At 38.2% G+C, this 27,977-nt stretch overlaps 2 protein-coding genes across 3 annotated transcripts in view; both read right to left on the reverse strand.

Moving 5' to 3' along the window:
• The window catches only part of LOC114647575 (solute carrier family 35 member D3), a 1,087,183-nt gene that overhangs the window by 761,012 nt on the left and 298,194 nt on the right, over positions 1-27,977 (reverse strand). The gene's annotated exons all lie outside the window — the stretch shown is intronic.
• Positions 1-27,977, reverse strand: part of med23 (mediator complex subunit 23) — a 204,369-nt gene that overhangs the window by 106,797 nt on the left and 69,595 nt on the right. The window contains exons 10-11 of one of the 2 annotated variants that reach the window (XM_028797942.2): positions 24,792-24,887; positions 24,186-24,203 (exon numbers count right to left, since the gene is read on the reverse strand). In XM_028797942.2, the coding sequence (XP_028653775.1) occupies positions 24,186-24,203; positions 24,792-24,887 (114 nt within the window). The remainder of the gene's footprint in view (positions 1-24,185; positions 24,204-24,791; positions 24,888-27,977) is intronic. The other variant, XM_028797943.2, reaches the window with a different exon arrangement.

Raw genomic sequence — 27,977 nt, forward strand, 5'->3', positions numbered from 1 at the left:
AACCTGCCAGCCTCCTTAGAGTGCTGACTACCCTAATATAATGACAAATTTGTACAAAAGAAAAGTGTAATGATCATCACTACTCATGATTCATGTTTGCAGTATCTTTGCTAACTTTTTCAAAGAACTCGACATAACCATCAAAGTAATGCACGGTATCAGATGTTAAGCGAGATAGCTGTGACATAACCATCAAAGTAATGCACGGTATCAGATGTTAAGCAAGATAGCTGCTACGGAGATTTTTTTTTTAGCATGCCAGGGGAAAAGTTGTAGGTAGACCAGTGTTTTCAAAAACCGTTTTCATGTGACGGCACACATCTCTAACTCAAAAAATCCCAATGCACACCACGATTCTACCAACCACAAAAGGATTAAATCTATAAACATGTTAAACTGTACGAAAGACTGGGACAAGAGTTGGGGTCGGGGGTAGAGCTTGAGAGAGAGATTGCCATTTGCAGACACAACAATTAGTGAACACTCTGGATGCATTTTCCAGCTACTTTATCCCTTTTCTCGCTCATACTGGAGGTTCTCTCTCTGCCTCACTCTACTGACCCTGGGGTCAGAGGAAAGGTCTATGCCCACTGTCCCTTGGCACTGAGAGAATTGCTGGTGATCATGCACCAAGGCAGATGGAGCCCCAATATGTCTTATGGCAGCTAAAGTGCTCTCTAAGTGCTGTGTCTGCCAAACGGCAAACACAGAGCTGATTTTATGCCGGCTTCTCCAGGTAGACCCATCCCCTTCGAACAGGTCTCGACCACCTGAGGAGTGCATCTCTCTCAGGTCAGGACCTAAGGGCATTACACTGTTATTTTCACAGTGCACCAGTTGAAAAACATTTGTGTAGAGACTAATTATCAAGTCCTTGATGAACAATTAAGGATAGTTTTTACGGAATTGTAAAACAAGTTTTAATGTATGCCCATTTACGATATGCCTATTCTTTCAATTAAATCAGACTTTTGCAGTGCATTCAAAGTCAACACTCGTTCAAGTTCAGGCTGTACTTGCTGAAGTAGTACTTTGTTAAAAGTTCAGACTTAAGGTCATTGTTTAAGTTTAAACTATGCCATTATATTTTTAATATTTATTTGTGTTGATTCTACATTAGATTTGTGATTCAGTGTAAATTTAGTTTATGATTTATGTATTAATTTTATTACGTTTTAATGTTAGATGAGATTAATTACTTAATTTTTTAATCAATTCCCAACCCAGATAGATAGATAGATAGATAGATTTAATGTTCAGAACACCACCACTTTTAATAGCTTGTCCAGTAAATGCATCAACAATCACTTTCAGAAATGATTTACCAATTCTTTCTGGCATGTAATTTTGCTAGCTTTTTTGGATGGGTGATTTGTTTATGGCTTTAGTCTCATTTTTTCAGTAAATAAAATTCATACTTACATGGACTGAAATTAGAAGACTGTCATGACCAGTGAAATAATTTATTCCTTTTCCCCTGCTAACCACCTCCTTGGTGATACTGGAAGACTGCTTGCAGTTCTTTCAAATATGTCAGATATTTCTCTAATTTTAATGTCTGTTTATAGCAGAGCAAAGGCTAAATCCAGCAGTACACAATCAAAGTTTTTTTGTCTGCGCATACTCAAATCAATAAAAAATATCTGCCCAATTGTCCAACGAAATACACTTCACCAAAACTGCAGTATAAGTGGCAGTATTCTATATGATAAAACATATGCACAGAAATATAAAGTACAAAGTAGATATTTCATAGTTTCGCCTTATCTTCTCATTTTATATTTCCTAATACTTATAGATGCACACTGTATTCTTTTGGTGGTCCTTAAAACATTCAACAAAATCAAAAATTGTTTAGAGAAAAAAATAAGATTTAAATATTCCAGTATTTTAATATGATTCTAATGAAATTCTTTAAATGGACCAGACTTAAGTTATGAAATAACCGGCCTGCTTTTCTGGCTGATTTTAGTAGCAGCAAACATTGCACCAATTTCATGTCTAATGCTCTCTAAAGAAAAAAACAATACTCCAACCTTGCTTATAAATGAACATGCTTTTCAGAAATGACAAAAGTAAAAAAAAAAAAAGCATAAGGCATATAAAACATAAAAAATAAAGTGAAAATACCTTGCATATCATGAACATCAGATGAAAAACACAATACAATAAAATGGAAAAATATCAAATAACATCCATTTAATTTCATTACATTGCTTAAGAAGTTTTCCTTAAAAGCAAATTTTTTAGAACTTTGCAACAAACAAAGCTACAATCTACAGAATATTTATACATGCAAAGCTAGCTGGTTCAGGGCTTGAAATTAACATTTTCATTTATGGCTATAATGACTTTTTTTTATATATTTGCCACTATTGAAAAGACTGCAAAGCACTGCAAATAAACATAATCAATTCAAAAATCAGTGTATTTCACATATCTGATAACTGTTCAATAAAATGGATGATGAGCTTCAGCTAAACATCAGCTGGGACTGATTTATATATTTTGATATTTTCTCACACACACACATACTGTATGTATACACACACACATATATTACATATACACACACCCACACATATATACACATACATATACTGTATATGAATATACACACACATATAGTGTATATGCACTGTATATATAATATTTAAATATTTAAGCATTTCACTACATATTGCACTATATGTATAATTTGTTTATGACAAATAAAATTTGATTTGGTTTGACCGAATTATTCTCTCACTTCAGTGTTCTTTTACCAAGATTTATAATAATAATAATAACTTGTGAGGCTTTTGTTGTATTTTTTTAATCAAAAAATTAATGATATTAGAAATAATATAGTACATCTCCCCAATACTGATCCTCTTAAACCCTGGTACTCCATTGTAAACAAATTAAATTCTTTCACCAGGATAGATGTACCTGATTTATATAAAATAATTTCCCAACTGAGACCATCCACCTGCATCCTTGACCCAATTCAAACAAGTTTTTTCAAAGAAGTATCTGGTGTGCTAATTGATAGTATTCTTGACATAGTAAACTCGTCATTAGATACGGCGGTCTTCCCAGACTGTTTTAAGACTGCTGTAGTTAAAACCCTGCTCAAGTAAAATAATCTTGACTCCTCTGCTTTTAGAAATTTTAGACCTATTTCTAACCTGCCTTTCTTAAGTAAAATCTTAGAGAAGGCAGTCATTATACAGCTAAATAACCACCTCAATAAACATGCTATTCTTGATAAGTTTCAGTTGGGTTTCAGAACAAATCATAGTACAGAAACTGCACTCGTTAAAGTAGTAAATGACTTGCCATTTATTTGTTCTCATCCTCTTAGATCTGAGTGCCGCATTTGATACCACTGATCACAATATTCTTAGAAGTCGCCTTAGTCAATGGGTGGGCCTCTCTGGCAGTGTCTTAAATTGGTTTGAGTCCTACCTGGCAGGTAGAAAATTCTTTGATATTTGTGGTAATTATACTTCAAAGACACATGATATTCTATATGGTGTTCCACAAGGCTCTATCCTGGGTCCGCTGCTCTTTTCAATTTACATGCTTCTGTTAGGCCAGATTATTTTGCAGCATAATGTGAGCTACTACAGCTATGCTGATGACACACAACTGTATTTATCAATAGCACCTGACGACCCCGACTCTCTTGATTCACTAAAACAATGTCTTACTTGTGTTTCTGAATGGATGAGTAGTAATTTTCTCAAACTTAATAAGGAGAAAACAGAAATTTTAGTGATTGGCAAAAATGGATATAATGAGGTTATTAGAAATAAACTTGATGCATAAGGATTAAAAGTCAAGATGGAAGTAAAGAATTTAGGGGTAACTATTGACTCTGCCCTGAATTTTAAATCACATATTAATCAGATTACTAGGACAGCATTTTTTTTACTTAAACATTGCAAAAGTTAGACCTCTTATAACATTGCAAGGTGCTGGGAAGTTAATTCATACTTTTGTTTTCAGTCGACTAGATTACTGTAACACACTCCTCTGAGGACTACCCAAAAAATACATCAATTGATTGCAACTACTGCAAATCAGTAGTTCATCAGTAGTAATCAGAGCACATCTCTCCAGTTCTGATGTCACTACATTGGTTACCTGTGTCATTTAGAATTGACTTTAAAATACTGCTTATGGTTTACAAAACCTTAAATAATCTCGCTCCATCCTATATTTCAGAATGTCTTTCACCTTACAATCCAAATTGTAACCTTAGATCTTCAAATGAGTGTCTGCTTATTATTCTAAGAGCTAAACTTAAAAGAAGTGGCGAGGCAGCCATCTGCTGTTATGCACCTAAAATCTGGAATAGCTTGCCAATAGGAATTCGCCACATTACTTTAACATGGCTTTCTCATAGCTTCATTTTAGTTTAATCCTGATACTCTGTATATGCATTTAATCACCATTATTATTATTATATTTGGTGGCTCCATAATCCGTACTAACCCCTACTTTCTCTTCTGATCTATTTTCGGTTTTCCGCCACCACCACCTAATCAAAGCACCGTGATGTCCCTACATTGATGGATTAAAGGCCAGAAGTCTACATGACTGTCATCATCAAGTTCTTCCATGTGAACCCTGAATACAATAAAGACTGATTGAGATCATTTATGTTAGGTAGAATGCCTAGAGGGGGCTAGACAGTCTCGTGGCCTCAGAACCCCGGCAGATTTTTTTTCTCCAGCCGCCTGGAGTTGTTTTTTTTTTTCTGTCCTCCCTAGCCATCGGACCTTACTTTTATTCTATGTTAATTAGTGTTCCCTAATTCTGTTTTTTAATTTATTTTGTCTTTTTTCTTTTCATTATGTAAAGCACTTTGAGCTACATCAATTGTATGAAAATGTGCTATATAAATAAATGTTGTTGTAATAATGATTTAATCTGAAATGAAACTGTCACTCTTCCTAGATACAGGTTCTTACAGGTGATCAATTATATCAGTTGTTGTTGTTGTTGTTGCTGTCACAATGTTGGGAAGAACATGTCTGCTTAATTTGGAATTTCTAATAATTAACTGTAAATTGCTTTATCGGTCAAGGAAGCTTGCACACGATATTCTGACTGGAGTTTATATTCCCCTTCAAGAAAAAGCTACTATTCAATGCAGCTTTATTCAACAAGCTTTAGTTACTAAAAATAAAGATAATCCCACAGTTTTTAACTTGACTTAATTGCTCCTCTCAGGTATCTATACATATTAATAAAAGGCAAAGCCCTCACTGACTGACTGACTGACTGACTCATCACTAATTCTCGAACTTCCCGTGTAGGTGGAAGGCTGAAATTTGGCAGGCTCATTCCTTACAGCTTACTTACAAAAGTTAGGCAGGTTTCATTTCGAAATTCTACGCGTAATGGTCATAACTGGAACATGTTTTTTGTCCATATACTCTAATGGAGGAGGCGGAGTCACGTATCGCGTCATCACGCATCCTACGTAATCACGTGAACTAAAAACAAGGAAGAGATTTACAGCACGAGCCAAACGCGGGAACGAAGGTAAATGACGTTAATTTTTTGAGTGTCTTTTAATACTGTGTAAGCATACATATTAACACGTGCAATTAAACGTGTGCATTTACGGGGTGATTTCTCAGGCTTAAAAGCTCGCCTTTTATCAAACACGGGAACAAAGGTAAATGACGTTGTTCACTGTCTTTTAATACTGTGTAAGCATACATATTAACACATGTGCAATTAAACGTGTGCATTTACGGGGTGATTTCTCAGGCTTAAAAGCTCGCCTTTTACTTAAAAGGTAAATGCAAAACTATTTTCAATCATTCTATGATCTGCTTCTCACAACTGAAGGCACCGTGGCTGATGTTACGTCACTTGATGGCCAACCATAAGCGTTACCTGGTAGGTAACCAGCCACTCACTTCACTCCCTTACGGGAATCGAACCTCTGAGGTTTTCTTTTGTTCTTAATTAAAATTTAAAAGCAATACTTCACCGCTGCTAAGCCCCTCTAGCGCTGACGTCCGAGGTTCGATTACTGTAAGCAAGTGCAGTGAGTGTGTACGCCTGATGTGCCAAGAATAAGGGGGAAAGACGTGTCGCGTACTCTTTGCATTATTTGACAGTAAACTATTTTCAACCATTCTATGATCTGCTTCTCACAACTGAAGGCACCGTGGCTGATGTTACCTCACTTGCTGGCCAACCATAAGCGTTACCTGGTAGGTAACCAGCCACTCACTTCACTCCCTTACGGGAATCGAACCTCGGACGTCAGCGCTACAGGCAAAGCTCCTAAAATTGCACCACGGCGTGTGGTTCGTTTATTTGACAACATGTAGATCGGGGTAATTACATTCCGCGCCACGGCGTGTGGTTCGTTTATTTGACAACATGTAGATCGGGGTAATTACATTCACGGCATTCGTAGTCTGATTCACAATCTGATTGTATGGGTGGTTACCTACCAGGTAACGATTATAGTTGGCCACCAAGTCAGGTCGAAGTGATCACTCAAGTGAAGGCAGCTTCACAAAAAAACAGATCCTTAACAAACTGTTATTAGTATATTTTCCCTCAATTTAAAAAGGCTTTCTTTTCTTCTTAATAAAAATTTAAAAGCGGTACTTCGCCGGTGCGAAGCGCGTGGATTTCACCGACTGACACATACAGACATATTCATGAGTGCAGGTACTTCGGAATGAAAGCACCGTGTAAACCTAAAGTTTAAATTAAGTTCATAGACCTACAAAAGGTTGCCATTCATTTGAGGCAAGATTGCTTTTCTTCTGTACAACTATACATTGTATTCTCAACAGTGTGCTTGCACGGCTTCGGATATAGATATATATATGTATAGATATATATATATATATATATATATATGTGTCTATATATAAATATGTAAGCTTATAAGTACTGCCTTACTTCTCTTTAAGAAAGGAAGATGTAATGATACTTGATTTAAACGATTCCATGTCTTCCTGGGTTTGCTTAGCTTATTGTCAATATCTTTACACCTTTTTTTAAGACTTATTGACTGAAACGGGCTTTCACGAAAAAAGTTAGGGCTTTGCTACAGGATACACCCTCCACAAGTTAAGCAAGTAAAAATAAAATATATATTTCTGTTTTATTTAAACCTTTGAAGTTCGTATGCATAGCCCCATTTGGCTGTTTAATTTTTTTTTTTCTTTCTTCAGTAATATTTAATCTCCTTAAAGAAAAAGAACATATCCATTTTACTTTTTTTGTATCTCTTTAGTAATATTTTAGTGTAAAAGGATAACCAGTATTTAAACCTTTTATGTTACTTTATAAATTTATTTTACACAATGTTGAAAAATTAATAAGAAAGCTACATATTTTGGCAGCTGCTGCTTTAATTTTCAATGAAATGAAAAAAGCTCTCCAAGAGAAAACGTCAATGAAGAAGAATGAGAAACCCTCATTTATAAAAGTTTGCTGCAGATGACTTAACTGAAAATAAATGAATAGTTCCTATGTGTATAATACATATTTATCTATTTTACTTATGCCTTTATTCCACCAACTTGCAACATCTGAGGTACAATTTGTTACATTACTTTTGTTTTTGGCAGCACAGGCAGGTGAAGTGACTTCCTCAGGGTCACACAGTGGTGTCAGTACCAGGATTTGAACTGACAAGCTCCGGGTTTACTGAAATATTACTGAAGAAAGAAAAAAAATGAAAACGGGCAAATAGGGCTATGCATACAGATGTCCATCCATCCATTATCCAACCCGCTATATCCTAAATACAGGAGCCAATAAGTAGATATGTACATATACAGTATATATATATATATATATGTAGATATGTAAATTTGTATATGTATATATGTATGTATGTATATATATATATATATATATATATATGTGGATGTGTATATGTGTATATATATGTATATGTAGATATGTGTATATGTAGATATGTGTATATGTAGATATGTATATATATATATATATATATATATATATATATATATAGTTACATAACCTCTTTAACACACTACTTCTCCGCTGCGAAGCGCGGGTATTTTGCTATATGTATATATCTGTATATGTAGATATGTATATATGTATATGTATATATATATATGTTTACATAACCTCTTCAACACACTACTTCTCCGCTGCGAAGCGCGGGTATTTTGATATATATATATATATATATGACAGCAACACTCATAACAATGACAACACAATTACATATATATATATGTAGATATGTATATATATATGTGTCAATCTATCTATGTATGTATGTCTACATATATTTTATATATATATATATATATATATATATATGTCTTGGACACTCGGGTGAAGAGAGGGGCGGAGCTGTCAACTGATCACCACCTGGTGGTGAGTTGGCTTCGATGGTGGGGGAGGATGCCGGTCAGGCGTGGTAGGCCCAAACGTGTTGTGAGGGTCTGCTGGGAACGTCTGGCAGAGCCCCCTGTCAGAAGTAGCTTCAACTCCCACCTCCGGCAGAACTTCGACCACATCCCGAGGGAGGTGGGGGACATTGAGTCCGAATGGGCCATGTTCCGTGCCTCTATTGTTGAGGCAGCTGACCGGAGCTGTGGCCGTAAGGTGGTCGGTGCCTGTCGTGGCGGCAATCCCCGAACCCGCTGGTGGACACCGGCGGTGAAGGATGCCGTCAAGCTGAAGAAGGAGTCCTACAGGACCCTTTTGTCCTGTGGGACCCCGGAGGCAGCTGATAGGTACCGGCAGGCCAAGCGGAATGCGGCTTTGGTGGTTGCTGAGGCAAAAACTCGGGCGTGGGAGGAGTTTGGGGAGGCCATGGAGAACGACTTTCAGACGGCTTCGAGGAGATTCTGGTCCACCATCCGGCGTCTCAGGAAGGGGAAGCAGTGCAGTGTCAACACTGTATATGGTGGGGATGGTGCGCTGCTGACCTCGACTCGGGACGTTGTGGGTCGGTGGGGGGAATACTTCGAAGACCTCCTCAATCCCATTAACATGCCTTCCAATGAGGAAGCAGAGCCTGGGGACTCAGAGGTGGGCTCCCCCATCTCTGGGACTGAGGTCACCGAGGTGGTCAAAAAACTCCTTGGTGGCAGGGCCCCGGGGGTGGATGAGATACGCCCGGAGTTCCTCAAGGCTCTGGATGTTGTAGGACTGTCTTGGCTGACACGCCTCTGCAACATCGCATGGACATCAGGGACAGTGCCTCTGGATTGGCAGACCGGGGTGGTGGTCCCCCTCTTTAAGAAGGGGGATCGGAGGGTGTGTTCCAAGTACAGAGGGATCACACTCCTCAGCCTCCCTGGAAAAGTCTATTCAGGGGTCCTGGAGAGGAGGGTCCGTCGGATAGTCGAGCCTCGGATTCAGGAGGAACAGTGTGGTGTTCGTCCTGGTCGCGGAACAGTGGACCAGCTCTATACCCTTAGCAGGGTCCTGGAGGGTGCATGGGAGTTTGCCCAACCAGTCTACATGTGTTTTGTGGACTTAGAAAAGGCATTCGACCGTGTCCCTCGGGGAATCCTGTGGGGGGTACTCCGAGAGTATGGGGTACCGGCCCCCCTGATAAGGGCTGTTCAGTCCCTGTACGATCAGTGCCAGAGCTTGGTCCGCATTGCCGGCAGTAAGTCGAACCCGTTTCCAGTGAGAGTTGGACTCCGCCAGGGCTGCCCTTTGTCACCGATTCTGTTCATAACTTTTATGGACAGAATTTCTAGGCGCAGCCAGGGTGTTGAGGGGGTCCGGTTTGGTGGGCTCAGGATTGGGTCACTGCTTTTTGCAGATGATGTTGTCCTGTTTGCTTCATCAGGCCGTGATCTTCAGCTCTCTCTGGATCGGTTCGCAGCCGAGTGTGAAGCGGCTGGAATGAGAATCAGCACCCCCAAATCCGAGACCATGGTCCTCAACCGGAAAAGGGTGGAGTGCCCTCTCAGGGTTGGTAGCGAGATCCTGCCCCAAGTGGAGGAGTTCAAGTATCTCGGGGTCTTGTTCACGAGTGAGGGAAGAATGGAGCGTGAGATCGACAGGCGGATCGGTGCGGCATCCGCAGTAATGCGGGCGTTGCATCGGTCTGTCGTGGTGAAAAAGGAGCTGAGCCGCAAGGCGAAGCTCTCAATTTACCAGTCGATCTATGTTCCTACCCTCACCTATGGTCATGAGCTATGGGTAGTGACCGAAAGAACGAGATCGCGAATACAAGCGGCTGAAATGAGTTTCCTCCGCAGGGTGTCTGGGCTTTCCCTTAAAGATAGGGTGAGAAGCTCAGTCATCCGGGAGGGGCTCAGAGTAGAGCCGCTGCTCCTCCGCATCGAGAGGAGTCAGATGAGGTGGCTCGGGCATCTGATCAGGATGCCTCCTGGACGCCTCCCTGGTGAGGTGTTCCAGGCACGTCCAACCGGGAGGAGGCCCCGGGGAAGACCCAGGACACGCTGGAGGGACTATGTCTCTCGACTGGCCTGGGAACGCCTTGGGATTCTCCCGGAAGAGCTAGAAGAAGTGGCCGGGGAGAGGGAAGTCTGGGCATCTCTGCTCAAGCTGCTGCCCCCGCGACCCGACCTCGGATAAGCGGGAGACAATGGATGGATGGATGGATGTAGATATGTATATATATGTGTATATATATGTAGATGTGTATATATGTAGATATGTAAATATTTATGTATATATATATGTGTCTGTGTGTGTATATATATATATATATATATATATATATATATATATATATATATATATATATATATATATGTGTGTGTGTGTGTATGTATGTGTGTGTTTATGTATTTGTGTGTTTATGTATGTGTGTATATATATATGTTGATATGTGTATATATATATATATATATATATATATATATATATATATATATATATATATATATATGTGGATGTGTATATGTATATATATATGTAGATATGTGTATATGTAGAGATGTATATATATGTATATGTATATATGTTTGTGTGTGTGTGTGTGTGTGTGTGTGTGTGTGTGTGTGTGTGTGTATATTATATATATAAAAGACAGCAACACTCATAACAATGACAACAATTACTTTGACAATCATGTTATTTTTAAAATGTTTCCTTTTTTTTTTTTTCATAACCTCTTTAACACACTACTTCTCCGCTGCGAAGCGCAGGTATTTTGCTAGTATAAAGATAAAAATGTGGCTGTTAATAACGCACAAAGACTACAAACAAAGCCAAATGCAATTGCATATTCAAAAGACATTAATTCACTGCTGGAGTGTAATTTCTTAATTCTTGTTACAGCCTCATGTCATGTTCAATAAGTAAATGGTCAAATTTTAATGGGTGTTGAGGGGAGTAACATTAAGTTTAAATAATGAAATAAAGTTACAGTACGCTGTATATCTTAGGTCATAGGCTATACAATCATGTTTCTGAGCAATCTGCGTGAAAGCAGTCACCACAAGAAAGTTTTGGTTGTGTTGCTTACTAAGCACGAAGCTTTGATGTAATTTAAATGCCTGCAACAAGTCAATATAAAGTAAAAAAAACACTGACAGCTTACTGAAAGAATATACATGTTGTTGTTCAGCTACCCTTCTACTGCTTGCACGGCTACAATCTTATAATGGATAGGGCTGGTTTGGAAAATAAAACAAGAAGTGTTGAATAAGAAGGTTGTGTCTGACATCACCGTCCATAAAACATTCATGATATTTAGTGGAGAGAAAAAAAAAAATCACTTGGTTTGAGCATCTGCACAATAATGAATAAATAGCTTGACTGACTTATCAGTGCAGGAGAAGAGCATGGATATTTGGTTATTGAGTTGGCGGCCTTGTAGCCATACAGTGCACAAAGAAATATATATTTAAATAGGGATGGGAATTGATAAGATTTTCACGATTCCGATTCCATTTTCGATTCTGTTTAACAATTCGATTCTTTATCGATTCTCCTATCGATTCTTATTTTTAAAAAAGGAGAACACACAGGTCGATTAACTTAGAACTTTGTTTTATATCTTATCTTTGAACAAGATAGAAATTTAGGAGTAGCATGACCTTACAAACCCAACAGTGAGATCTTAAGAGATCCACAGCCTACGGCTCCTCGATGGGGTGCCATGGGGTCCCCAGAAAAAAATGTGTAAATGTAAAATAATAATAAAATAAATATTCTTCTGTAGCAATAACAAAGTATAATATAAATTATTCTGTGGCAATTACACAAGAATGTCCAGTAACATTTACACTCTCCTTTTTAAAAGTATATATGAGCTGAGCACTCAAAAATAAAACTACATCAGCCAGCAACAAATACAATCAACTCAAGTCCAATGGAACTGTGCACTGTGCAATTCTGCAACCATCAACTATTTTGACAGCTACATCCATGTTGGCCGCATTATCAACAGTGGCTGCCACAACCTTGTCTTTGATACCATACTCCTCCAAGATCTCATCAGTCTCCTCTGCTATAGCTGTCCCTGTCTGTGCCTGGTACACTGGTTTGGTTTTGAGGACTTTTTCTTGAGCCTGGCCATTCCAGACATAATGCAGCGTTACTGTGAGGTAATGATCTTGACTAAAACTTGCCCATCCATCTGCAGTGACGGCTGCCTTCAACACGTTTCAGCTCAGAAATGGAAACGGATTAAACATCTGGTAAGAGGAGAACACGCAAATTTGACATTCCCTGACTTAGTCTACAATTAAACACATTCACTTGCCGAAAATCGGGGGCATCTACTGTGGCAAATGGGTGCAAGCCTTTTACCACAAACTTAGTCACTGCTTGGTGACATTCGTCTATCCTGGCCTGTGTCATTTTACTTTTCCCCGCCTCTGTGAAAGGAGAAGCTACCGGTAGACTGCAGCGAGAACTGCCAGCATCTGAGACAGTCAGACTCTGTCTGTCTCTCTCGTCATGGTCATCTAAATGCAATGCACAGTAATAGCAGGTTTTGCAATAAGGCAAATCGCGCTAACATAATATGCAATGTTAGTTGATTAGTTACCTGCCGTATTAACTGGAGAGGACCTGCAAACGTTACCGCTGCTGCTGGGTTGAGATTCACTAGTCCGGAGCGGATCAAAAACACAACATTCATTTAAGGTTATCGCATGTTTTGTGTGCAAATGCTTTTGCATATTCGTAGTGTTTCCTCCCTTTGATGAAATATCTACTTTGCAAGTATTGCAAGTTGCCCTGTTGTCATCCTTTCTCGTAAAGTATAACCAAACTTTTGGGCATTTGTGCCGCTTAGGCGCCATGTTTCCTGCTGGGTAAATGACGCTACGCAACGCGGTGACGTCATTCGAGGCGACTGGAATCGATAGGGGAATCGTTTGCAAAAATGGCAAACAATTCCAAGGAATTGAAACAGTGGGAACCGGTTCTCAACAAGAACCGGTTTTCGATTCCCATCCCTATATTTAAATAGAGTCTGGTATTAAATAAATTTTATGTGAACCACCAAAACACTCAAAGTGGGCAGTGAGCATTACTTTTAAAGTACAGCTGTACAAAAATACCAAATGAATTAAATAAAAAAAATAGCCTTTTCCATTCTTCAGTTTTCAAGGCATGAATTTTGAAAATGGTTATAATATAATCCATATAATTACATAAGAGGGGGGAACCAAAAATAATGAGAATTTTTTTTCTGGAGGGGCATTAGTTGTGACATTTGCTGGCTAGGTGTTTGCACTAGGCTGCCCTCTACATCATTTGGCCAAGCGGCGTCCTTGGGGAAATGTCTGTATGGTCAGTGTAATTTTTTTTCTTCAGTCTCTGTTACCATCTTCTTCGATTTTGTGATGGTAGACTTGAAAGAATAATATGCTTGCATCAATTTCTGTTTCATTTTGGGGAAAACAGCAGCAGAAGCTGTCACAATGCTTGACAGGCTTTCAAAGAAGAAGCTTTGAGCCAGGAAAGGGCTTTTACCTTAAAGTGCTAAAGTGATTGCGTGATGCAGTGCAGAGAAAATGACCCAAATTGCGGCAATCAGGCTTCTGCATCACGATAACGCTCCCATCCACACAGCATTGAGTGTGTGCCAGTTTCTCACGAAAAACGGGATGACAACAGTTTCCATTATAAAACAGACCTTGCACCCTGAGATTTGCTCTTATTTGCAAGAATGAAAAAAACACATTAAAGGTAAGCGTTTTCAGGATGTAGAGGAGGTCAAAAAGCAAACGACAGAGGGACTGAAGGCTATCACTTTGCAAGAGTTTCAGAACAGTTTTGAACAATGGAAAAAGTGGTGGGACTAGTGTATTGTGTCTCAGACAGAGTATTTTGAGGGTGATTAAATTTTGGAAATGTTCAGAGAAATAACTTTTTTTTTTTTTTTTTTTAATTTCTCGTATATAACGTTATATATGTAAATTATAAATATATAATTTTGTGGCAACAGCGGCAGCAAAACTTAGCTAGATCAGGGTTTTTCCATTAATCTTTGTTCCTCCATTTGGAAAGATCCACAGGAGATTACCGATTACAAATGCAAATCCTCCCTACTTCTGACTGATCCTTCTCTCAATTAAACTGCTGACGTCTGCAGACGAACACATCATGATATGACTATCACAGATAATGATGAGGTGCTAAATAAAGTAGAGGTGAATCCACTAAACTGTGTATCCTCAACAATATGGGCTTGAATACTGTAAAACAGTAAATAATTATGGATTTTAGACAACATTGTGTTACTGTGAAAAGGACAGAACCACTAAAATTTCTGGTTACCACTATTACTCATATGTTTACTAGCCATTTCCCGCAGCTCTGCCCACTAAGTAGTAAAACAGGACAAACTTTAAAAATCAATAAACAAAAAAGGTATCGCTAGCTAAGTGGAGACTCCTGATGTCATGCTTCCCCCTCCCCTCGGCTCACAGCCTCTATCTCGGTTTAGCACGAATATAAAGCTCCTGCAAGCAAACTATGATTCTTAGCGCAATGATAGAAGTCACAAAATCATCCCGGAATGTTCAAGCAAATTCTAGAAAAAAAACCCGATGTAAACGTGTTAAGTAGTTCTCTCATGAAAAGCAGACAGACATACAGATGTAGGATTTTCTATATATACTAGACATTAAGCCCGTTACAATAACGGGCGCTAGAACAGTAGTGCATAAACATTTGTAGGAACAGTCTATATTAAATGGCAAGGGACCGTGACCTCATTCTGTTTCTTGTCTTAATTTTTTTTTTGTCAAAAATATTTTTGCAAAAACCCTAAAGTAAAATAATAAAAATAAAATAGAACCATATATGACAATACAGTAAGTATCCATATTACTAACCGAGAATACACCGGATAAGGACGCAGGGACACGGCGATGGGACCATGAGACGTACTGCGCAGGCGCGCGTTCCATAAACCGCAAGCGAAGTCGTATCCACCGCGAACGAAGGAGTCACGGCCCAAGAACGAAAGAGCTCAACTAACGTGAATGAGAAATGAAGCAACAACGCGCCCATAGCTACCACTAACGACACAACCACACAGAAAAGAGGATTCTGCGCTGCACCCCAGAGTCAAACGTGAGAGGCTACGGAGGCCCCACAGGTCCACAAAGATAGTACGAAAAGCACAGGCGTCACCGCCATATTGTGAGTGGCACTACTGCGGAGTGAAGTTAGGAATAATGTGCTGCTTGGGATTGTACAAACTGCTGAACACTTTACACCAAATTCAAACACAATACAGCTCAACGATACAAACACGAGCCCACCTGGATAAGATCAATGAACACAGGCGCCTACAACGCGCGTCTGAAATGCCGCGGGCAAAGCAGGCACGGCTCCAAAACGAACGAGCTCGACTAATGTATTTCAGGATACTCAACGCCGGGGGTAGGCGAGCGAAGCGAGCAGGGGGCGGAGCCCCCTTGTAATTAATATTACATTTATCCTCTCCTCTGTGGCTGTTGATTGATGTATTGTGTCTGTTTGAAGATCTCTTATCCTGCCTCTCTTTATTTTAGCTTGTTGCTGATGCAGTGATTTTCGTTCATCCGCAGTAAGACTTGCTCTCTTAGCTCTGTGTGTTTTGGCATTTTTCTGACGCTCATTTTCCTCTTCTTCAATAGATCCATTTGCTCGTCTTTGTCTTTCTCTTTGAGAATTTTGTTTATGCTCATTTTCTTGTTCTTCTATAGATCTATTTGCTCTTCTGAGTCTTTCTCTTTTAGCGTTTTTTTGACGCTCATTTTCTATTTCTTAGATCGATCTATTTGCTCGTATTTTTCTTTGTCTTTCAGTCTTTCTTTTGTTGAGGTTTACTTGCTGAGCTGACCATTCTTCCAGGAGATGTTGCTTATATAGGATTTGATTGTCTGTGTCTTTTGTCCTACTTGACGTGTCCTTTTTTTTGGGTGGCATGTTGTTAGTAGATAGTCACAGTAATATAGGCTTGTACGTCTGTAATATTTTCTCTTATAGTAATACTGGCTTGTATGTGGCTGTAATATGCGTCACTGTATTGTGTGCCTTTAATTTTCTCTCGCAGTGATACTGGTTTGTATTTCCGTAAAATGCCTGTAATTTTCTCCGACAGTAATTCTGGCTTTGATGTCCGTAATATGCGTTTAATTTTCTGTCACAACAGTGGGCAATCAGCAGAGTCTCCCCAGCAAGTGATGTAATGTGTGGCATGCAGCTGATAATCGTGCCTGTAGCGTCTCTCCAGCAAGTACTGTGCAGCTCCCCAGCAAGTATTTTAATCTGTGCTGGCATGCAGCCGATTATTGTATGTGTGGCGTCTCCCCAGCAATGGATTTTATGTGCACGGCCGCGACATGCGCACTTCACCAGAAGACACACACAAACGGACACCCCTGACCCCTGGACGCACACAGGGGTTTTATTAACCCTTTAACCGCCAACTCCCTAAATATTCCCCATGCCAGGAGAAATCTGAACAATTTTCGTTTTTTTACTTTACATTTATTCAAGCAGTATTTACCTGCTGAAATACCTGCTGAAATGTTTCAAATAAATAGTCAATCAAAGGACGTAGCTTGAACAAGCAGTCACGGTTTGGATCTTTCTTATCTGGCTCAGATAACGGGCAGCAGTCCCGTTGAGATGCTGGGGATACACCCACTCATCGCCTTCATCCGATGCGTCGTCATTCACAGTATCATGCAGCGCACGTTGCTGATCATCATTGTCGCTAAAATCTTCTTCATTACTGCTACAATCATGATCAGAATTATTGTCCAAAATCATCTGCAAAAGCTCACTTGAAGTCAGTTTACGTTTCGCCATATTCACAGCTTTCACTTTCGAATCACGTCACGTGAGCGGCCAATACAACCGCAGAGTTGTCGAAATACAACGTAGTAATAATACCCACGCCAAACTGTCAGTTATACTACGCGCCAGGCATTCATATAACCACAGGCAAATGTGCTGGATAATTCCGGCAGTAAGGCGTTAGCAATAACGCAACGATGCCGGATATATCCGGCAGAGGGTGGTTAAGGGGTTAAAGAGGATATATATATATATATATATATATATATATATATATATATATACACATATATATATATTTATTTATACACACACACACGCACACAGACACAGTATACCCCCAAATTTCGTGGAGCACCCGCGAATCGTGAACAACCGCAAATTTTGGATGTGGTTAAAAAAATGCCTATTTTTATAAACCCTAAATATGCCCCCAAAACACTTTTATTTCATTTCAAACTCAGCTTAATACATTACCTAAAAAAAGAATGTAAAGGTAAACCAGTTTACTGCACAGTACCGTACTGCTATGTCTCCCGCAGTGCTAGAATGTAAAATACCGATGTTACTGCTATATGTACTGTAATTCATGCAAGCGCGTTTTCATTGCCAGAAGCCTTAGAAGGTGCAGGGCGTTTCGACGGCATCTTGGAGCTTTAAGCCTTATACTGCCACATACTTGGGGGTTAATGCATCCCTTGGCGCCAAATACTTTTTTTGCTGCACTTTAAGTAAACATCACAATTTACAAAGAAATAGTGGAACTTTAATGGAACACTTTTTTTTCCATGCAAAGAGCATCACAATTACTGCAACACTGATAATTTTAAACACTGCTAATGAACTGTAAAAGCTATTTAAAAAAAAAAAAACTGGAACAATATGTACAAGGTGTAACTGACGCCATGGATGAAATCACCGAGCCAACTGAGCCTGAACTGGCTGCACGCAAGCACACAGAGGTAAGCGCTGATGCTTGCAGGCTAGTCTAGTGCAACGGTTGAATCCCAGGGACATTGAGGCTGCAGGATGTCACGCTTGGGTCACAGAATTGCACAGAAACATAGGAGATTGTAGAGACAGGAACTTTATTCAAACACTTCAAACAAACATGTCTCTTTCAGAACTAAAACGAGCTCAGTATGCAGTTAGTTCTCGTTTAAAAGAATAGGCAAACATTATAGGGAAGCACAACGGGAGCGGGACCCCCAACATGAGCAGAGGATATCTGGGGGAGGACAGAGAAACAAAGCAATTAGCCAAAAAGGACAGGTGCTGTTCAGGCTTTTAAGTAAGCATAGCGTAGCATAGCTAGAAGGTAGTCTATCAGCGTTTTTTAAGAGGGTTTTTTGAGGAGTGTCCGTGTCTTCTAGGGGTGCGTTCAGCCCCCCTGCACACAAGGGGCTGGCAGTGGTCATGAGCTGGCTGCTCAACGAATGTATGGCACTGACTGATCAGCCCCTGTGTGCTCGCATATGGCACTGGGAAATGACTATAGCTGGTTGTGGCGGTTTAAGGGTTCAGAGGAACAAAACGGAAAACACATGAACACTCAGCTGGAGATGTATCACAGTCAATCAGCAGCAAGGAGAAATGAATAACGCTGTAGCAGTCCGGTGCCGCTAAGATTCACACCGTCGAGAAGACGGTGATTTATTTTTATGGTGGAGATTCCAGGGACACACCCAGCCTTGGCCCGACCCACACGCACTCAGAGATGAAAAAAAAAAAAAGCAAACTGGTAATCAAACAGCAAATAAAGAATGTAATGAAAACAAAGTTACCACCCCTGTTCCCCTTACGGCGATTACACATTAAATACAACAAAGCACAAAGAAAACACACACAGTAAATCATGAAAAATGTTCATGAAAAACGGCAGTGGATGAAATGTAATGATGAAAATAGATAGTCCAGAGATTTGCACGTTGAATGGGAATGTAAAGATAGTCCTACTGCTAGTTCCTGAAATGGTGAAGATGGGTGGATGGGTTCAGGAGCGCTCCTTTCTTTGCAGGATGGCCATGAATCCACTTACACTCCTCATGTACACAGGCAGACAGCAGACAATTCAGACGACAATCACGAAACAATCCAGGACAAAACAAATAAGTACAGGTAACCCAACAGAAGGCAGACAGGCAGGAACTTGAACACAAATTACAAAAATTTTTTTTTTTGCTTTTGGTCACCGGCCCCCTTTTTAAAAGTCACGCTGACATCCTTTGACCCCAACAGCCCCAGCACCCTCAGCAGAAGACCAATCGGTGCCACTGCAGGGACTGCTGGGAGTTGCAGTTTCAAATTCTATTGGCTACTTCTACCATCCCTGCTGCATTTTCCTCTACAGTTGCTTCCTGTTCTCTCTACAGTACAGTATTTCCATGAAAAAACCCATAAAAATTGCGAAGGATATTTGCGGTTTCCGCTAACAATTATTAGATAGGTTCTAAGGAAAAATCCAACAATGACTGAGGCCGTGAACTCTGAACCACGACTTCGTGGGGGTCTACTGTATATGTATATATACATACATCCAACCAGGAAACGCCCCAGACCTTAATCCCATTGAGAATTTGTGGTCAATCCTCAAGAGGCAGGTGGACAAACAAAAACCCACAAATTCTGACAAACTCCAAGCATTGATTATGCAAGAGTGGGCTGCCATCAGTCAGGATTTGGTCCAGAAGTTGAATGACAGCATGCCAGGGCGAATTGCAGAGGTCTTGAATAAGAAGGGCCAACACTGCAAATATTGACTCGTTACATAAACTTAATGTAATTGTCAATAAAAATTTTGAAACCTATGAAATGCTTGTAATTCTACTTCAGTATACCATAGAAACATCTGATCTGAAAACACTGAAGCAGCTAACTTTGTGAAAACCAATACTTGTGTCATTCTTAAAACATCTGGCCACAACTGTACATCTTAGAGTAACAACTTGTCACAATTTAGTTGTAGAGAAAAACAAACTAATACGCGTACCAACTATTCCAGCATACACAGTAATTTAATAAAACCGCTTAACAGAAAGTAACACAAGCAGCAGTTATCTATTATATAGTGCCTTTCAAATCTGTCTGTTGATCTGGTCATCGGCATAATGTCAATGCATATCTTGGCCTGTCCAGTACCAGACCCATAGGACAAATCGAGGCTAAAATGTGTTATATCCTTACAACCATACTGCCCAATTTTCTACCGTGCTTCAAAACTTCAGTCCATGACATTCACAGTCCTCATATTCTTTCCATAACTTATCCTATAGATGTGGAAAGGAACAGATGCACCTGCTACTCCAATTTTATACTACACCTGTCTCTAAATTTCCCAATCCTCTGTCAAATTGCCCAGTTCCTCATTCTGCCGAAGGCCAACACCATATTGTCTGCACCTGCACCTCCATAATCTTCCAATAATATAGACTTCCATCTGTCCTATAACACATCCATAGCATAAGTCCAATCCAAATCTTAAACTGCCTCTGTTAATAGAGCGTACAGTCCTTGGCCATCAATACTGTATTACATCAATCCACATCATATAATCATTAGCCCTGTGAATCTTCTCAGGTCTTGCATCCCAATTTTATCATTGACCCCACCCCCAAAGTCATTCCCACTCTAATTTTAATGTACACTTGCAGTCCATTCTGTCCAGTCCTATGCAAGTTTGCCAGGCTTACCTCACCTGGGCACAAATTCACATTTTAAGTTCCACAGATCCCCACATCTTAAAACATAACTCGCCCCCCCAATCTGTCTTGTACTACACCGACGGACAAGTCTAACCTAATCTTGTTCTGCCTTTACGATCAGGATACCTATATTTTCTTGAACATAAATTTTGCCTTCCTTTCCTTCATGCCTGAAAATTTCTCAATTACTTTCTGATTAATCAGAGTCATTTCTCCGAGTCTGACAAAAAAAATGTAGCCTCATGCTATTGTCTAGATTAGTGTTTTCCAACCTTTTTTTTCTGAAGTGGAACACTTTTTTTCACCCAAATAATCCCAAGGCGCACATCTATTTTAGTAACCTCAAACACATATACAGTATACTGTATCTCGTACACTTGCTCAACTGCCCAAAGGGGCAGGACAACCAGAGAAGCCAGTAAAATAGGACATCAGAAATCACCGTTCACATACACAGCTCTTAGTGAGCACTGCTATGATCCTGTCTGTCTCAGTGGAAACTTGTATGTCCACTATCCACCAGCCCTGTGAGGCTCACTGGTGGTCACACACCCAGAGCAGATGGACTCCAGCAGCCAAGATACACGTCTGAAGCACTCTAACATGGCGATCATGGAGCTGCTTTTATGCCAGCTTCTCCAGGTGGACCTATCCTCCTCAGAAATGTCTCGACCACATGCAGTTTGTGCAGGAAAAAGTCCATGTTTTACCTCATCATTGATCACTTGCCAGCTTAAATCAGGTCAGTCCGGTCCAAGCTGCTTGTTTTCTTCAAGTGAACAGATTTATGAAGGAGTGTTTCATTAAAGAAATATCCAAATTTTCTTTGATTTCTTAAGTTCCACGTAAAGCTGCCATCTCCCTAAAGTTGAGCTCTCTCATCTGTAGTTATGCTAATGGCAGGTGTTAAGTTTGAACCAATGACGTGAACATGAAATAGTGCGTATATGACTTCCCAATTAAGTTGCATTAAAAAACCTAAAATAATACTAATGTCCTGCTAATAAATGTTTGAGTGTCCAGGGTACAGAGAGCTGTATCCCCAGAAAAATCAGAAAGCAACCAATTAAAGGGCAGCCTCAGGTCACTTGCTTGCCAAAATATCAGAGACTTGCATAAAGTCTCATTTAGCCAGCACCCTTCACAAAGAAAATAAAGTTATTCACACAGAAATTAAACAAATACAAGTTGAAAAAAATTTTTAATAGATGTTGACATGTGCTGACACCAGGCATGTTGTGAAAATAAATGTATTTCATGATTATTAGAATTAACTAGGTAATGTGAAATAGAGCTTTTAAAATATCTGGGGAGGAGTGGCTATGCTTCGCATTACAAATTGCCACTGAACATCACATAGTTTGGACAGAAATAAAGGAAATGATTGTCTTAATCAGGAGTGCCATCAATCAAGGGTAAAAATTCATGCTTATAGCAACTAGGAACAACAGACCTAATTCTGGCATAAGAACTCATTTTATTTAGCAAAATCAGGTATGTACATATTATTATTTTCACATAAATTTTCAAGGCATCTACCTTTCAATAATGTTGAACCACTTACTGAATCCAATTAATCTAATTTCTGAGACAAGGGGTACTAGAGCCTTTATGTGCAGCATTATGAACTAGGCCGGGACAGTACATTCATTAATCATTCTCACTCATAACACTGTCAAAACCTACATAAACAAATTTATGGTAATTTTTGTTTAATTAACATGACATAAATCTTTAGAATATGGAAGAAAAGCCATATTCAGAAAAAACTTACACAGATATGGAGAGTACACGCAAACTCCAAAACAGACAACAAGAGAGAAGGGATTTGTACCCAGTGCACTATCACTCTGCACTACATGGTTAATATATATATGAATAATGAATAAGCGTTTATAACAGAAATTTTATTAGTTATTTTGGACAACAGTATTAACTAAACAAGCAGTTTAAAATATATATATATATATATATATATATATATATATATATATATATATATAGGACGTGAATATGCTTTATTAAACATACATTAAATAATAGTTTACAAACTTGAAATAGATCATCTTTGAAATAACTAGAAAAATGTTGTGTGCATACATACCTGTAATATGTACAGTACTGAATATAAATATTAAGGGACACCTGTATTTTCCACTGAGATTATCAGCAGTATGATATTACTGAATATTTTCAGTTTTTAGGTTACAAGGACAGTCTAACATTGCTAACCTGTTTTTCTATCATATTACTATAATACATTAAGGGATAATAAAAAACCCATTACATATACTCACAGGTAAACTGCTTCTCAACCCAAAAGGTGACAAAATATTATTTGCTTGCCATGTCCATAAAAATTAGTATATTTCTAAATGTGTATATACTATGCACTCTTTAATCAAACCATTTACAAATTCAGCAGTCCAAGTTCCCCTTACTCCCAACAGCACTGTGACTTTAGAACGCAAATGTGTAAAATACAACACAATTTCACCCCTCCATAATAAAGCAGTCTAACTTAAACCCAAATCAATTGAATCTCACCTTAACTCAGGTCAACTTTTTATCAATATTCATTATTTAAACTTCATTATTTCTGTTTTGTCTATACATTTTAAAATTAACACTTTGTTATAAAAAGGATTAAAAATTCAGAACTAATGTAAACTAATGCAAAAAAACCTGCGACAAGACACACCAACATGGTGTGACAAATTTTCATTTTTCCATTTTCTGAACCCACATTTGCATAGATAATTTAAATTTTACTCTTCCTTAGTAATTACAGTCTTCACAAATTTCTAGGTACAAAATATTAACACTAACAACCGAATATGTGGAAAATTCTCTGGCAACATTTAAGCCTGTGTTTAGTTTATTTCCAGCATCACAAATTAGCACCATACTAGTTCTTGTTCTGCTACATTTTCCCTTGAGTACCCTTTAATTATGCTGTTTAAGACAGAGTTTGCTGTTTGATGGGATATTTTTCAAAATTTGCTTATATTTTAAGTAAAAAGCAGTAAATGTACAAATTTAAAACTAAAAGTATATTCCAAGTTGTAATTGAGTGTAGGTAAATTTATACCATAACACTTAAAAATTGGTGCAGTTTGTGTCAGTAATTTCAAGCCCTCAAAAACATTTAATCTAGATGAAATGAGTGGCTACAAAAGCTGCCAATAACTAGTTAGTCACAATACAACAGGAAGATTGTGAACATACCTGAGCAATGTTCAAGGTCTAGAGCATTGAAGGATGGGCAGGACAAGACAGGACAGAACAAAAATAAAGGAAGAAAAAAAGAAAAGACAAAACAGTGACTATGAGGCCAGCCTCATGTTCCCCCCAAAAGTCAGGCCAAGCTCCACAAAAGAAAAACAATAAATAAACAGGTCATAAACAAAAGAGGAAAAAGGCAAACAGATTATTCTCCCAGCCATGCCACTCTCCACAACCTGCACTAAACTTGCAGGTCAATGTCGATTTAATATTAAAAAAGAAATACATGGGTTTAAAAGTCAATGAGCTCTTTCATATTTGCCAGGTAAGCAATAGATGATTCAGAGCTAGTATGGCAGGGAGTTAATTGGAGGCTGACCTTATAGAAAAAAAGCAATGCAAACAAAAAATAAATGTCATTTATTTTTAAGATAGATTAAAATGCTTAAAAAACTTAAAATAGATTTATTTATGCTATAGTGTCAAATAGTTCAAATCATAAGCTATGTTATTGCTTTCTTAAGCCATACCACAAAAAAAGAACAAAAAAATGTTCTTTTTTAACCCTTTGCTTTTTTGAGGATAACTCACTAAATTCTGAAACAATACCTGTTTGTTGAGGCCTAGCATGTTGCAGACCATATCTCGAGAATAAGGCTGCTCCAGAACATATCGTAACAGACCCGTTTGTGGCTCAAAGAGATCCTGGGGAAAAAAAAATTAATTAGCTCCTCATTGCAGTGTTTTGTCACTGAAAAAATACAGCTATTAAAAAATAATGCCATTTGATAGAAAAGTTATACCATGATTCATAGCATATATGAAATGTGTCTTTGAATGAGAAAAAAAAACTTACATTTATCATGAATGTGATAAGTTTTATTTCCAAAGAGTGTTTAATGTAAAAAGAGATATCTGCACTTTAAAATAAACTAATGTGTTATATTTTGTACCAGTGGAAAAGTGCCTGTTGAGTTGTGCTGAAAACATGAAAGTTACATGTCACTTAATATATCTGTATTCCATAAGCTATTGATTTTGTTAAGACACTTAGCAGTGGTAAGGGCGAAGTGTAAGTTGGGTAACAAATGATGCTCTTCACAAAAGTGTGGCAAGTGTCTGATATAGCAGCAATGCTGTCATTATGTTATGAAGTCATCTAATTTGAGTATGCATCTGCTTTCAACCATTTTAACTATATACAATTCAAAACATGCACCAGCACCGGTGGTACATATATACTCAAATCACAGATTTTCACATGCTATGTTGGACAACATACTGAATCACATACAGACGGTGCTCTGATGGCAGATGTTTACTAAAATCTGTTTCTTTTCCCTCTAAATAGCACTTCATATACAGTCACACACACAAAAAAAAAAAACACAAACTATTTCCAGGATTGTGCTCTTCACTCGCAGTTGGCCCCTTCTGCTCTGTAGCATCCTCTTTTTTATCTATGTTGAAAGTGATGAAGGTTGTGTATACTAATTTCTCCAAGTTTGTGAAAAACACTATAATGCCATTCCTAGTGATTTTATAAATTGTTTAAAAAAAAAAAAAAAAACAGAAATCATGAACCACAGAACCCTACTACATTCCGTGTTGTTATATTATAAATAGCTTACAGAGCTAGATTCATGCAGAGTGGTATTGTGTAGTGTGCTGGTAAAGTGTGCAAGTAATAGTTTCATTGTGCTTTGCAAAAATAATAATAAATCTGAACTGAGCTGATTAAGCTACATTTCATTTCTTATCAAAGCCTTAGATTTTTGAAAGAACCAAGGACACCTGCATTCACAATTCACAGTGACAATAACACTCATCATTACACATTTTCTGAGATGTGTGCACACATGATGAAAATACTGAGGAAGTGAAAAGGGCACATTATGCAACAGAGTGAAGTCACAATGAAACAGACTGAAGCATAACAAACCAATTATCGAATTTTACAGCACATTGCGAGTCACCTCAACTGAGAAAATAGTAACAACAGAATAACTAAGGATGTTTTTGATTGAGTGAATGTAATTAGTAACTGGTGCTGAAATGTTGCTGCGAAAGGGGTTAACCTCACAAAAATATTTTGCTTTGACATAGACACAGTTTTACAGTATGGGCAAAATCTCAAGAAACAGATCAATACTCAATAACAATGCTGGCTTGTTAAATGGATGTATTTAAGGCTTTTGTTTTCATGTTTTTTCTGGTGCCCTTTGATTTCAACGTTGAAGAACAGACATGATATTTTTTAAATTTATTTAAAAAATACTTCACTTTAGAACACTTCATGTAACTAATTAATATATACCGTGATTATAAAAAAAATACCTTCGACTTGAAAATGCCAAACTTACCCTTTAACAAACAATGCAACTACTTTCACTTTTTTATTTATAAATTTAATGCTCAGCCTACACATCCAGTGTTATACCGTAGCAATTGTTCTCAAATCTATGTTATACAGTATGTGATATTCCAAAGTACTATTGAAAATGTAAGGTTAGTCCCCTTTCCAAAAGAGTAGCTCATATAATTAGGAGAAAAAGTCTATTTAATCAATTTCATACTATTAGGGGAATTCCAAAAGTTAATTCACTTTAATAGAAATAAGAAAAACCCCAAAATGTTTTTACCTCAAACCTTATTCATTTTTTACTTCTCCACATAATCAACACTGACCTCAATGCACTTTTGAAATCTGTGGATCCATCTTTTAAAACACCCCAGAAAAACATCTTTTTCAGCTTTGCCAACTCTTCATTCACTGCCTTGATCATGTCTTCTCAAACTTTGTAGCATTTTCCATGCAAGTTGGAGTTGATTTTGAGGAAGAGCCAGATATCACAAGTGACCAAATCACGTAAGTAAGGTGGACACTCAAAAGATTGACCCCAGGGAAACCAATGAAGAGGATGGTCTTGATGGCTCAATGCACAGGAGAATCATCATGGTGAAGGAACCAGTCACTTGCACTTGAGGCAACCTCTCTTGAGATTTTTGGAAAACATCAGCAAAACATTTCTTTGTGTAGATGTCTGAAACCTTCTGGATATTTCCCCTAGTTGGTCGTTAATATGAACCTCCAGATTCTTGAAATTTTCCGCTTTCAATAAACCTCAATGAAAATGTGGTAGACCATGAGCACTTGCTTGTTCTCATTTGGAAAATCAGTCACTGGCATGCACTACATACAATTCTACCTTTTGTAATGTCTCCATGCTGACCTACAACCTTGAAAATTTCATGACATTTTAATGACTAGCTAAATAAGAATTCCTGAAAAAAAAAAAAAAAACAATAATAAAGAACAAATTTAAAAGTTCAAGTAAACTGACTTTTGGAACTCCCCTCGAATATTAAAAAGAAAAAAAAAAAACATAAAAACTGAAAAGGTGTTAAACATGCTATTGTTTACATATATAAGTTTATTTACTTAAATATAGACATGTCTGAAAAACAATTTAACATAAAATATTCTATTCATTATTTAAAATAAAAAATGTAATAAAAAAAATTTAAATTCAAATATTTGTTCTTTGCAAAAAAAATGGAAACAATTTTATAAATACTACATATTAATTTTAGAATTCTGAAGTGAGTAGAGCTGCATTGTTGGGCATTCAACACATTTATTTTCAAATAATTCCACTGTAATAGACAAAATCCTGTTTAACCCCTCTAAATGACGCTAAGGAACTTGTGACAATGGTAGATCTATACTCGTAGGGCATATGGGAACATGAGGGCAACCATTAAGAAGGATATTAGGGAGGCTAAAAGACAGTG

Source organism: Erpetoichthys calabaricus, chromosome 3, assembly GCF_900747795.2.
Source record: "Erpetoichthys calabaricus chromosome 3, fErpCal1.3, whole genome shotgun sequence".
NCBI lineage: Eukaryota > Metazoa > Chordata > Cladistia > Polypteriformes > Polypteridae > Erpetoichthys > Erpetoichthys calabaricus.